Source organism: Bos javanicus, chromosome 3 (assembly GCF_032452875.1).
Source record: "Bos javanicus breed banteng chromosome 3, ARS-OSU_banteng_1.0, whole genome shotgun sequence".
Taxonomy (NCBI): Eukaryota; Metazoa; Chordata; class Mammalia; order Artiodactyla; family Bovidae; genus Bos; species Bos javanicus.
In genome coordinates, this window is record NC_083870.1 from 59,289,980 (window position 1) to 59,304,017 (window position 14,038).

Below are 14,038 nucleotides of genomic sequence, written 5' to 3' on the forward strand. Positions count from 1 at the left end.
GGAACTAGAGTCAAAAAATAAACAAACAAACAAAACCCATGTGGAAGTTTGGGATTGGGTTAAAATCTTCTATCTGCCAGATCTCCTAGGACATTCACCCTAGGGTCAGCATGATCATTGCTGTAGAAACCCCGAATTTTAGTCTGCATTTACTTCCCCTGATTCTCCTCCTCCTATCCACTGCTCACAAGCTAAGGACAGGGAAATATTGGATTATCTGATATGTGTTATTAGGCTCTGTGAAATAGCTTATTTTAACTCAGAATGATAACTCAAGAATTCATGTTAATCACCCCAAATCAAGAAAATATGGAAAACTTAAAGAAGAAAATTAATATTACCTATGATACTACTTCACAGAGATTACTAAAAAATTTTTTTCTGGTTTATGCACTTTTAGACTTTTTAAATGTCTACATATAGCAATAAATGTCCACATTTTTGGAAAAATGGGATCTCAATATGTTTATTTTGTAACTTTGAAGAAATCTAACAGTATGTCATAGACATCTTTAAGTCAATACAGAGTTACAAAGAGGTTTGCAGTGAACGTTTTTTGTAACCGTGTTTTTGACTAGTTATTTAAACATTTGTGATCTAAATCCATAGAGTTTTAATTCCAAGATCACAGACACTCTTCTGATCTCATTCTCTTCTACTGCCAAGTGTCCTTCTTTACATTTCCTTTCAATAGATGGTTTGTGTGGGTGTGTTATTGATAAATAAAATTGAAGATAGATTTTAACCATTGTGACTGTTAGTAAGTTTGTTGTTAAATGACCATTGGCTTGTTCCAATCCCTTATATGTAACAGGATAAATGTTGAGTTGACCTTCCCTTATTAATAATCTGGAGCTCTCTACAGGTAACGGATAGTAAGCTTTTGCCTGTTTAAATATAATGTAGACATTTTTTCCCCCTAGTCTTTTTAATTTCTTAAAGTCATAACTTTTTGTGTTAAGATCTGTCAGTTATTTTCATTGGCTTCTGAACTTTCTCATACTTAGAGAGGCATGTTAAATTATATTTTAAAAAATCCTATCTTATGGTTCTATCAAATTTATTTTTAAAATGTGCCTAAGTTTTATTTTTGCATTTGGTTTGAGGGAGGACTCTAGCTTTCTCTCTCCCCAGTGGATCACAAATTTTCAAAACAATTCATTGAATAATTCATTCTTTGGACAGACTTCAGGAATATTAATTGAAACAAAATAAGTTTTTTATCAGCAAACCAAGCAACTAAACTACCTAAAACCCTCTAATATATCTTGGCTAAGATATTTTCAGTATATTTTAAATTTAATTTTTTGTATCAATGATTTTAGATTTTCTATTAGATTTTTTTATTTGTTGTTATTTTATTATTGTTATTATTATTTGATCTTAATGGGTGCTGGCCAAGGAAAAGTTCACACAATTAGGATTGTCATCTTTTTTCACTGACTCATTTCTTTTTTCCAAAAAAAATTCACTGAGCATCAATCATGTGTTACCTACTCTGCGGTATTCTGGGAATATAGTCATAAGCAAGACTGGGTCTTTATGAAGTTCTCTTGTAGGGAAGACCAAAACAAAGATTTCAAAGTCAGTTATGAAGGAAATTAACTGATGAGAGAGGCTGTGGAGAAGTCCTATTTTAACAAAGTGATCAAGGAGCCCACTCTGAAGAGGTGTCGCTTGAGCTAAGAAGTGAAGGTGAGAAGAATCTGGATGTGTGGTGAGTCGAGGGGATGGCAGAAGGGTAGGTGAAGTGGCAAGTGCACATGCCCAGAGCTGGGAGGGAGGTCTAGTGGGGTGGCGAGGAAGGGGAAGACAGGGTATGGGAAGGAATGGGCAGGGAACTTTTAGGCCATGGCAGGAGGGCTGGATTTCAGTCTGAGAGCAGGGGGAAGCCACTACAGGGTAGAGGAGTGATGTCTGCCTTACACTTTCAGACTTCCTCCTCTGGCTACTATGTGGAAAACTGGGAAACTGGCATAGTTTTCTGGTGAGGGATGATGATGCTGGGACCAGGGAGTCTGCAGTGGGTGTAGAGAGAAGGGAGCCACTCCACGTTGTGTTTTGAAGGAAGACTTGCTCAAGTAGGTGTGAGGGTTGAAGAAGAGGAAAAATCAAAGCGTGACTCTGCAGCAAAAGTTCCTGTATTTTGCTGCATGTTAGAATTGCCTGGAAAGCTTATCAAAATCTCTATGCCCAGTTTATACCTGTGGGTGTGCTAAGTTGCTTCATTCGTGTCCAACTCTTTGCGACCCTATGGACTGTAACCCACTGGGCTCCTCTGTGGATGGGATTCTCCAGGCAAGAATACTGGAGTGAGTTGCCATACTCTCCTCCAGGGGATGTTCCCAACCCAGGGATTGAACCTGCATCCCTTACGTCTCCTGCACTAGCAGGTGGGTTCTTTACCACTAGCTCCACCTGGCTTATACCTGGTCACCAATTAAATCAGAATGTCTTGGCACTGAAACCTTTAAAAAATCCCCAGATGATGATTGTGCAGCCAATGTGGAGGACCACTGACAGAATGAGGGTTTGCAGCTGAGACATCTGGATGCATGGATGTAATCATGGTATTGAGCATATGTGCAGAGAAGAGGGTGGAGGAACCTATTAGTCATGTGGGTGGAGTTTCAAGGAAGAGCTTGGCTAAGGGAGCCTGTTTGAGAGAGACATTTGCTGGAGATGCGAATGTGAAAGTCCACATCGTGTAGATAATATTTAAAGCCACAGGACTCCATGAACTCTTCTGGAAGAGAGGATAGAGGAGCTCTGGGCTGTGTGTCCTGATGAGGCACTCTGGCATCTGGAAGTCAGAAGGAAGAGAAGCCAGTAAAGGAGACAAAGAGAAGCTCAGTAAGGGAGGGAGAAAACTAGGGCAGTGGGATGTCCTAGAAGTGGAGAGATGAGGTTGTTCCAGGTGTTCAGCTGGATCAAGTGCTGCTGAGCCATCAAGCTGAGGCCTGAGAAGTGGCCATGGAATCTGCAGCAGGAGATGGTTCCCTCTGAGCGGGTCCAGAATGGAGACCCAGTGTTTGCTCTAGAGAATCTGAAGCACAAAAGTACCTCGACAACATTAAATGCTGGGTTCATTCCATCACGTGTCTTTATTTATTTTTTCCTTCTCATTTCAATAACATGACCATTTAGAAGTTTCCTAAATTTATGGCATAGGGTGCTGTGGTCTGCCAAATTGTCACACTTTTAAATAGGAGAAATTATGTTGGAAACATTAGTTTATTTGAATATGCCATTTCCCCCCTTCATTCCTGACCATCTTATAGGCCATTGCTCTTTAAGAAATACTAATTCAGGGATCAAGAAGGAACACTGGACAAGGATTCTTATGGTATTCTTGGATCCGATTCTTATTCTAAATTGGATTTTTATAGCTGAGGGCAAATTGCAGCCCCTGGGCACGTTAGTTGCCTTGTTTGTGAAATGAAGAAATATGAACAGGTAATCTCTAAGGTAAGGAGTTCAAACTGGGTGCACATTAGAATCACTTGGGGAGCTTTTTAAAAGCCCCAGTGTGCAGGCTGCATCCACACCAATCAGGCCAGAATCTCTGAGGGGAGAAGCGGGGTATCGTACTTCTGAGGTGCCCCAGGTGACGTGGTATGCAACCAGGTGTGGAAACAATAATCTAGCTCTGATACTGAATTATTCTGTCCTTGGTATACATGCATTCCTGCCCTCAAAATCAGGAAGAGGGGAGGAATGAATAGAGAGTGGATGGCAACAAACAGTGTCTGTCCTGGGGGATCTCAGACTTCCTCACACAGGAAGGGATTGAAGGCTGCTCTCCACAAAAATGAAGGGGTAAAGAAAGAGGTGGAGATGGAATCCAGGAAATGTGGAATCCAATTTGGGAAGGAGGCAAAGGAAATTTCCAAATTGATGGCCCCTGAAAAGGGGTTAGAAAGCAACCCATGTAGCTGGAGGGTTTCCCTGGTGGCTCAGACTTTGCCTGCAGTGAAGGACACCTGGGTTCGATTCCTTGGTTGGGAAGATCCCCTGGAGAAGGAAATGACAACCCGCTCCAGTATTCTTACCTGGAGAATCCCATGGACAGAGGAGCCTGGTGGGCCCCAGTCCATGGCATTGCAAAGAGTCGGACACGACTGAGCAACTAAAACACACGTAGTTGGAATAGGAGGATGAGGGCGACAGGAATGATATCTCTGGAGAAGAGAGTTGACAGGATACCCAGCTTGGCTGACTGTACTGAAAAGGAGCTGGCAGATTCATCAGAGTTTGATGCTAAAGCCCTGGTTGGTATGTGGAAAACTAAGCAAATGAGGGAAAAGGCAGTTAACTCCAGAAAGAAAATTTTGTAAGTGAGAATGTAAAATCCCAGTGTACTGATGGCTCAACTCTAAAGAGTATTTGCATACTCACTTCATACGTTCTGAATATTAATTTATCCAAAATTTTTATCAAAACTTTGTTGGGAAGATGAGTGGGGAGGTAAACTGTGTATGTTGCCTGGTCGGGGGCAGCTATAAGAGCTATATCCTTATTTCCCTCAGTAGGATATAAATTGATAATATCCCAAAGAGAAAAGAATTATGGAATAATATTATTTAGAAATATTAAAGTAAATAGAAACAACAAAACCCCAAATAAAAGTGGTTGTCCCTAAGGGGCAGAATCAGGAATGTGGTTCATTGTAGTCCATTTAAAATTATGTACACAATTAAGTTGAGGGGGGAAATGACTGGGACCAGATCCTGGAGAGCTACCCAGATGTCAGTTCCTCGAAGGAATCCTGGTAGTACTCTTCACTGTGAAGGGGATGCAGGAAGAAGGATAGATTTGGGAAATGAGCTACAGAGATGTCAGTTCCTGGAAGGCAGCCTGGTAGTATTGTTCACTGTTATGAGGATGCAGGAAGAAGGATAGATTTGGAAACTGGTTCACCCTACTTCCCCTGCCCTATCCTCTGTGACTAGGAGGTACTAGTTGTGAGTTAGCAAAAACATTCTTCTCGTACTGCTGCATGATACATGATATCTATATAGATATGATAAGAGAAGGTTGCCTGTCAGTGTTATTTTCCATTTATTTGTTGGAGCCAGAGGAATAAACATCAATTTCTCTCAACATCAGCTGGAATAACAAAAGAGCAACCACATCTCAGTGGGGCTGCAGTTCTGAAACGCTCAAGAAATCCTCCCAAACATTTTTGATAACTTATCCCCATCAGTTAAAAGAACATCTACTCTATCTGAATGGATATTTACTTATATATTGTATGTAAAACTCTTGAGAGTCCCTTGGACTGCAAGGAGATCCAACCAGTCAATCCTAAAAGAAATCGGTTCTGAATATTCATTGAAAGGACTGGTGCTGAAGCTGAAACTCCAATACTTTGGCCAGCTGATGTGAAGAACTGACTCATTTGAAAAGACCCTGATCCTGGGAAAGATTGAAGGTGGGAGGAGAAGGCGATGACAGAGAATGAGATGGTTGATGATATCATTGGCTCAATGGACATGAGTTTGAATAAAATCCAGGAGTTAGTAATGGACAGGGAAGCGTAGAGTACTGCAGTCCATGGGGCTGCAAAGAGTTGGACACCACTGAGCGACTCAACTGAACTGAACTGAAAACCATATATACTATAAGACAGGTAAAACGAGCATTTTAAGGGATGCGACTGATGAGGGTGTTAAAAAGAATTGCTAAGTGTAGTGACTTTATGGTATGATTATCATTCACAACATCATTATATAATGTCTTAGGGTACAATATATACACTTAGGGCCAGGTTCATCACGTAACAATAGTAGATTTTGTTAGCATTTTAAATACTCTCTTGATAAATCTATTTATTTCCCAACTTTTTTTCAGATCAGATTTTCATTTCATCTTTTTTTAAACTCATGGCTAACCAATGTTGTGTTAGGGAAATGTTAGCTCTCCCATTTTCTTGATGTAAATTTAGATTTACATTAGTTTTACAAGGAGTCTGATGTTTTGCAAGAATCTTTATTCTCTTGCTCATTTTACGAGAATTAACTGAAGTGGATAATATACTCCAACAAATGCTTAAGTGGGCTCATATAAACCCTAAGTGGTGGGAATGTGCTGTAACCAATTTAGGGCGCCACCTGCTCTGGGAACCTGCACTCTCCCCCCATATTGCCTCGTGTACTTAAGTGAAATACATGCATCTGACTTTCTGCCCATGTGAGGGTATCTTAAGTGTATAATTCATACACTGAAACTTGTAAATCTTAACTTCTCTTTGCTTGGTTAATACACTTAGAAGCCCTAGCCCTGTCTTCTCCACTGTTATCCCAGTGGACAGTCTTGCATACCTGCCTTGCGTGTCTACACCCCACTTTGGAGGTCACTGCAGTAGAAAACAAGCTTTCATACCTCTTTTTGAGTAGGGCGAGGGCCTTACACAGAGAAGGCGGTGGCACCCCACTCCAGTACTCTTGCCTGGAAAATCCCATGGACGGAGGAGCCTGGTAGGCTGCAGTCCATGGGGTCTCAAAGAGTCAGACATGACTGAGCGACTTCACTTTCACTTTTCACTTTCATGCATTGGAGAAGGAAATGACAACCCACTCCAGTGTTCTTGCCTGGAGAATCCCAGGGACGAGGGAGCCTGATGGGCTGCCGTCTATGGGGTCGCACAGAGTCGGACATGACTGAAGTGACTTAGCAGCAATAGCAGCAGCAAGGGCCTTACAAGCTGAAAAGAAGTAGCAGTCTGAGCTGGTTAGCATATTTACTGAGCAAATTGTGCTCATGGGAACAAGGTACCATCACTGAAACTGATATGTGTATTTTTCCAAGGCAAAGGTCAAAAACCTTCACAGGTTCCTTGGGGGTTTACGATCCTAGCAAGGTTAAAAATTGCTGATAATTTGTTCTGTTTTGTTATTTTTCAAAACTTCAAGCTTCCATCAACTCTTTTGGCTGTTGATTTGCTAAAGTTGGAATTGCCCTTGGTCATATGATTGCCTTAAAATATGGTCATATGCATGCCCTTTGTGTAAAACCCTTCACCTACTGGGAGAACTAGGGAAAATCCACAAATTTAGAAGAATAGGTCAAGAAAGAACCTTCAGAAATGTAGAGTTTAAAAAGCTTACACATTTGCATTTTCCTTGAGATACCAGAATTTTTTAACCTAAGTATCATTAATATTCTTTTCTGTATTTCTATCATTCTGTCATTAGTTGATCATATTTGACTAATACTAGCTTCCAGGTGGCTCAGTAGTAAAGAATCCCCCTGCCAATGCAAGAGATGCAGAAGACATGGGTTCAATCCCTGAGTCAGGAAGACCATCTGGAGGAGGAAATGGCAACTCACTCCAGTATTCTTGCCTGGAGAATCCCATGGACAGAGGAGCCTGGCAGGATCGCAAAGAGTAGGACACAACTGAGCAACTAAGCATACATGTGTCTCTACCAGTGTACATTCTGTGCACATCCTGTATTTCAGCAGTTGGCTCCTGTATGCTTGAGGGGAAAGGTTTCCATGCTGCCCTTTTCATTTTTCTTTTTCTTTTCCTTAGTGCTAGGAGTACTGCAGTTATTCTCTAAACGTGTGTTCAGTTGCTCTGTCGTGTCCAACCAGCCTCCTCTATCCATAGGATTTTTCAGGCAAGAATATTGCAGTGGGTTGCATTTCCTTCCCCAGGGTATCTTCCCCTCCCCAGGGATTGAACCCACATCTCCTTCACCGGCAGGCAGATTCTTTACTGCTGAACCATCAGGGAAGCCCTATTGTCTACCTCAGTGAAAAATGTCGGGAAGGATACAGGAGTGTGAATAATTTAACACCACAAGTGATCCCCATGATCATTATCTGGTACTTTGCCCTTTTTTTCTTGCCCAAAACTTATCTTCTTTAATTAGTTTTATTAGTTTAATATTAATGTCAAATACCATTTCTTGAACATTTAGTGGCCATATTAATTGAAACCAGCAGCTGGAAGAATTACTTGAAGCCTCTTGGAGCAGTTGGGGTGCATCAATTTCCTTTTGTCTGTTCCAGGGCCCTCAATGAATACTTCAGTTTGAGCACTTAACACATTTTATTGTACTCTTATCTCTTCACATTTCTCCCTTCCACTGGACTGAGCTCCTGGCAGGCAGGAGAAGGTCTCTGGCAGAGCTTGGCTCACAGCTATTCACCAAGCACTTGACCTACTGCCCCCGTATTTCCACCACTGTTTTCCAGAAAGCAACCTCCTGTACAGGGTTTCTCACACTGGGGACTGGGGGTATGTTCTAGGGAGGAGTTTCCATGGCCTTATTTTCAGGGTGCTATCACAACTTTGCAGATGCCCTTTTCATTTTATTAAGTGAAAAGACATTGTGAATCATCAGGATGAATACATTAGCTGCACGGAGCCACTGAAGTGATGGTGGTAAATACTAAAGCCCGCAAGGCTTCCACAGGCGTGTTCTCAGGGGTCTAAAGTTTCCTGTTGGAGGCTGTGGCTCTCAGGCACAGTTAAGATGCCACCTTATTCTTAGAAATGCCTCCCTCAATGCTCCATGTCGAGAGCCCTGTAGCATCTACCACTCCATGTATTTAAGACACATAATGGGATTCCTTCTCTGGCTTTCTGAATCTGTCTCCCTTGCTTCCATGATACATTTTTTTTCTTTTGAAAAAATTTATTATTTAATTGGAGGATAATTGCTTTACAATATTATGTTGGCTTCTGCCATACAACAATGTGAATCAGCCATAAGTACATATTTGTCTTCTTGAACCTTCCCCCACCCACCCCCCACCCCATCCCACCCTCTGCTGCTGCTGCTGCTGCTGCTAAGTCGTTTCAGTCATGTCTGACTATGCGACCCCATGGACTGCAGCGTACCAGGCTCCTCTGTCCATGGGATTTTCCAGGCAAGAGTACTGGAGTGGGGCACCACTGCCTTCTCCATCCCACCCTCTGCTGCTGCTGCTGCTGCTGCTGCTAAGTTGCTTCAGTCGTGTCCAACTCTGTGCGACCCCACAGACGGCAGCCCACCCTCTAGGTTGTCACAAAGTACTGGGTTGAGCTCCCTGTGTTGTAGAGCAACTTCCAATTGGCTATCTGTTTTACACATGGTAATGTATTAATATATGTTTCAATTCTACTCTCTCAGTTCATCCCACTCTCTGCTTTCCTACCTTGCTGTGTCCAAAGTCTGTTCTCTGTGTCTGCATCTCTATTTCTGTCCTGCAAATAAGTTCATCAGTACTATTTTTCTAGATTCCATATAGTACAGCATCCACTGAGCTGATTGATAACTTACACATTTGTATTAACAAGTCTGTCTCTCCTATTGGATGCTGAACATCTGAGCTTCAGGGAACCTATTTATCTTTATGTCCTAAGAACCCAGTACAGTCGCTCAGCACAGCAAGTGCTCAGTAATTTGGTTAGATGGAGTCAGGACATAACTATAGCAGGTGCAGGGAAAACACATTTAAAAAGTCTTCTTATTCTTTTGAAATGAGACTCATTTTGGTCATTGATTTTTCATTTCTAAAAGTTTTTTTCCCTCAAGATTTTCTTACAGATATTTTAACCTCTATGTGTTTTTGAATGTGGTAAGCATGGTTGTTTTTTAACCTGTGTCTGAGTCTGATGTGCTTGGCTCTGCTTCTGCTGTTTCTAAGTTGCTGTTTTGTGCTGCTTGGTTTCCTCGTGGGCCTGGTATGTCTTAGTACCTGTTGGTCCATGTGCCTTATAAGCTATTTGTTGGAGCTCCCCAAGTCCCAGGATGAGCATCTAGAGAGGTCTACATGTGTTTGCCAGGAGAGGGAGGGCAATTCCAGTCTGAAGTTCCCTGAACCAAGCAAGCTGACAGTTTGACCCTGGGTCACCCAGGCACGAGGCTCGAAGGATTGGGTTGTGACCCTCATTTCTCAGTATGGGTCCCTGCCCTCCTCTCCGTCTTCCTCTCTCCTTCCTTCCCCCGCTCCCTCCCAACTTCCTTCCTTCTTCCCCTCTTCTTTCCAGCAAAATAACCTGGCCTATTAATTCTGGAAATAGGAAGTCTAAAAATCAACTTAAAAATAGAAAATCATTAGCAACTGAATATAAGCCTTAAAAAGTCTTAAAATAACTCTTAATATAGTTTTTTTTTTAGCATCTCTTTTTTTTTGAGTTTCTTTTAAGTTTGTTAGTCAAGCTACATAAGTCGTAAGTCAATATAAAATATCATTACAATATTTCAGGTGAAAAGATCCCCAAGAATGACCCCCAATTATAAACATTTTCTGAGAAATGAGTAGCTTGAATGATGGCTAAACTTAATAGAATTTATTTATTAAACTTACCATCAAGACATTTCTTGTTTCAAGAAACAGAAATGAACTTAAAGAGGCCTAAGTCCCAAATTTGTTGACTCAATTTGAAAGTCTTGGATGGCTTCAGGCACAGCTGGCTCCAGGAACTCAGACACTGTCATTAGGCAATCTTGTCTGTTCTTTGTTAGCTCCACTCCTTGGCAAGCTCTCCTACAATGGTTTCCAGAAGAGATGGTTAAAATGGCTTCTAGGAATTCTAGACTCAGTCTATGCTTTAGGTCTATGATCCCCAGACTTTGCTGATTATGCATTCATCAGTAAAAGTTAAGCACATATCCCCAATGTGTATATATTTGTTTATATTAATAAAATGTATGCTACTATATTACCACTGTTATTTTATATATTGTCAGTAGAGCTCAGTTTTTTTTGTTTTGAAGATAAAGACTAAAATAGAAGTACTAATGTTTTCTGTTCTCCCAATGGATGTTTTGCACAGCCCGCTTTAGGGACTACTTAGTGGAAAGACTACATCTCTTCCATTGGTTATAATTACAGTCCTGTGTCCACATCTCATTGCTTCTCTTTGGCCTCGGTTCAGTCATGTGCCCCATTTCTGAGTTCAGAGTCCTTGAAATAGTAAAAGCAAAATGTTTCTAATGTATGAGATGCCAGAAATATCTGACTAGGCATAAATAGAGAGATGATATATTAACTTTAAAGTGATTTATAGTTTGAAATCTTATAATTACTGAGGCTCCATGGCTCAGTCATGTCTGACTCTTTGTGACCTCATGCACTGTAGCCCACCAGGCTCCTCTCTCTATGGAATTTTCCAGGCAAGAATATTGGAATGGGTTGTCATTTCCTACTCCAAGGATGCAGATATTTCTGACCCAGAGACTGAACCTGCATCTCTTGCACCTCCTGCCTTGGCAAGCAGATTCTTTCCACTGTGCCATCTGGGAAGCCCCCATAATCACTGATATATCATGCAAGATACAGTCTTTTCAGAACAGAGTTACAAAACAGAGATTCTCTATTTCCGTAACAATTTAATTCTAGTAGTCTGTGCTAAATTTCTGGGATTTCAAACCTAGAATATCATGAAAGTATTCCATTTAGTTATTGTTCATACTCTAGTAACGTGTGAATGGTATATATTAAGATGTTGGAATTAACAAGTCTTGCAAATAAAATCCTGTTTTTATAATTTTGATAGTGGCCATTTGGAACAAGATGGATAGCTATATGTAAAGGCAAGTGATAGAGGATCCTGAATCATTTTCAGATTTCTAAAGTGAAAAGGATTTCACTGTTTAGAGAGAGTTTTGCTTTAAAGAGTGGGTAAAATATGTGAATGGAAAGTATTCTTCAGGAGATTTCAGGCTGTTCAGTGTATTTAAAAATTGATCTTTGCAGAGACACAATGGCTCATCTTGATTCTGAGGTGAAAGAAGAATGTCTGAGAGAAGACCTGAGGTTTTACTTCATGAACCCTTGTGAAAAATTCCGAGCCAGACAACAGATTCCATGGAAAATGGGTTTGCAGATTTTGAAGATAGTCATGGTCACCACACAGGTAAATGATATTATCAGTTCATTTGTTTTTTATTCTTCCCCCAAGTTGAAACTGTTTTTCCATGTTCTGCCACTTGACTTTTGTCCTGAAAAGGCCACACACTCATGTTCATAAACCTCTAAAATTATGTTGACTCTGGAGGGCAGATGGTAGGTTGAAGTTCAGTTTAGATGACGACTTTGTTTTAGTAAGGGGCTTTGAGGTCATCTCTCACGGGTTGTGTAAATATAGATAGTGTTAGATCTGAAGTGGGTAGGGTTTCTATATCTGAATGAGGCACAAGGCTGGTGAAGGCTGCCTGGCCCAAAGTGATCTGTGTTCTTGAAATCTTTCATCTTTCTTAAAGTATATCTTATTTAAATATACTTTTGAAGTCTGCATTTCAGACCATTTTGATTGTGGATTTACAGAATGCTAATAATGCTAAGTTTTCATCAGAAGCTAAATGCTTAAGTAAACACTCCTCAACCTTACCTACGCCCCACCTACCTCCCCAGGCAGGCCTGGGTAAGGTGGGGGAGTGTTTGCTTAGGCACTTAGGAGTATATCAGGAGTGTATAAAGGCTGCACTGGGACTTTTTGCTTAAATTGAAATTGTTAAGTATTTTATTATCAATATCACAGCAGTCACCCAAGTTGTCATCTAGTTTTGGGGCCTGAACCAGTTTTAGGGAGGCTTCTCTGTATGTAATTACATTTGAAACATGTGTCCTTTAAAAAACAGTACTGATTTGGAATATTAGGCTCCATGAGCAAATAATCATTCTGTCATCAGTGTAAGTGTTTTTAAAGATTTGATTTCCGGAACACAAAAATAAATAGCTTCCTAAAAATAGCTCCATATGCTTTAGAAATGAGAGAGGTGGTTCCTGCCATAACGAAAGTTGCATCTTTATTCTTTATTCATAAAGAGGTCTTGTTACTGCATGACATGCCGCACCAGCTCATCACATTTTAGGGTAAGCAAGCTACTTCCAAAGAAACAAAGATGAGAGGCAGGGTCACTCTTAAATGTACATGCTTAGATTTTTTTTCTTTGAAATTTTTTTTCATTTTAATTCTTGGTTTTGAAGTTTTAATTTTGGCAGCCTATAAAGTAGTGCATTGTTAGTATAACTTGGAAGAAGAAATAATGTTCCCTTTTGCCATTTGGTTAATTTTAATTGTTCCCCAATTACTTCTCTCGCCAAACTAGCTTTCAAGTTTTTGATCTATTAATATTATTAATATTCTAACTCACCTAGGCATAAAATATCATCACCCTCTTTGACTTACCTTTTTGGTCCTGATAGTTACTGAATTCCATGGATGCTTCCTTCAAAACTGCATCTCCTTATGATTTGCTGTATTCACTATCTTGTCTCCAGCATAGACTCTTACCTTGTTAGTTAATTTAATATATTGATGTGTATGAAGTACTTAAGATGCTCCACACTGTCTTGGGAATATAGTTGGAATGTGTTACACCTGCTGACAGCTCACACGTAGCCCAGCAGTTCCATGTGGTAGGCACAGTAAGTGCTTTATGAGTGTTAGCTCATTTCGGCCTCACTAGACTCCATGAGGTAGGTTCAATTTTTACTCCCTTTGAATAGATGAGAATACTGAGCCAGAGACAGTTGAGTAATTTGCATGTGGCCATTCAGCCAGGAGAGGCTTCCCAGATGCTCAGTTCAGTCCTCAGTCGTGTCCGACTCTCTGCGACTCCATGAACCGCAGCACCCCAGGCCTCCCTGTCCATCACTAACTACCGGGGTCCACCCAAACCCATGTCCATTGAGTTGGTGATGCCATCCAACCATCTCATCCTCTGTCATCCCCTTCTCCTCCTGCCCTCAATCTTTCCCAGCATCAGGGTCTTTTCAAATGAGTCAGCTCTCCACATCAGGCGGCCGAAGTATTGGAGTTTCAGCTTCAACATCAGTCCTTCCAAAGAACACCTAGGACTGATCTCCTTTAGGATGGACTGGTTGGATCTCCTTGCAGTCCAAGGGACTCTCAAGAGTCTTCTCCAACACCGCAGCTTAAAAGCATCAATTCTTCGGCGCTCAGCTTTCTTTATAGTCCAACTCTCATATCCATACCTGACCACTGGAAAAAACCATAGCCTTGACTAGATGGACCTTTGTTGACAAAGTAATGTCTCTGCTTTTTAATATGCTATCTAGGTTGGTCATAACT

The 14,038-nt window shown here is 40.9% G+C and overlaps 1 protein-coding gene across 3 annotated transcripts in view; it reads left to right on the forward strand.

Moving 5' to 3' along the window:
• Positions 1-14,038, forward strand: part of MCOLN2 (mucolipin TRP cation channel 2) — a 64,065-nt gene that overhangs the window by 4,963 nt on the left and 45,064 nt on the right. For all 3 annotated transcript variants that reach the window (XM_061411410.1, XM_061411412.1, XM_061411413.1), the window contains exon 2: positions 11,698-11,857. In XM_061411410.1, the coding sequence (XP_061267394.1) occupies positions 11,698-11,857 (160 nt within the window). The remainder of the gene's footprint in view (positions 1-11,697; positions 11,858-14,038) is intronic.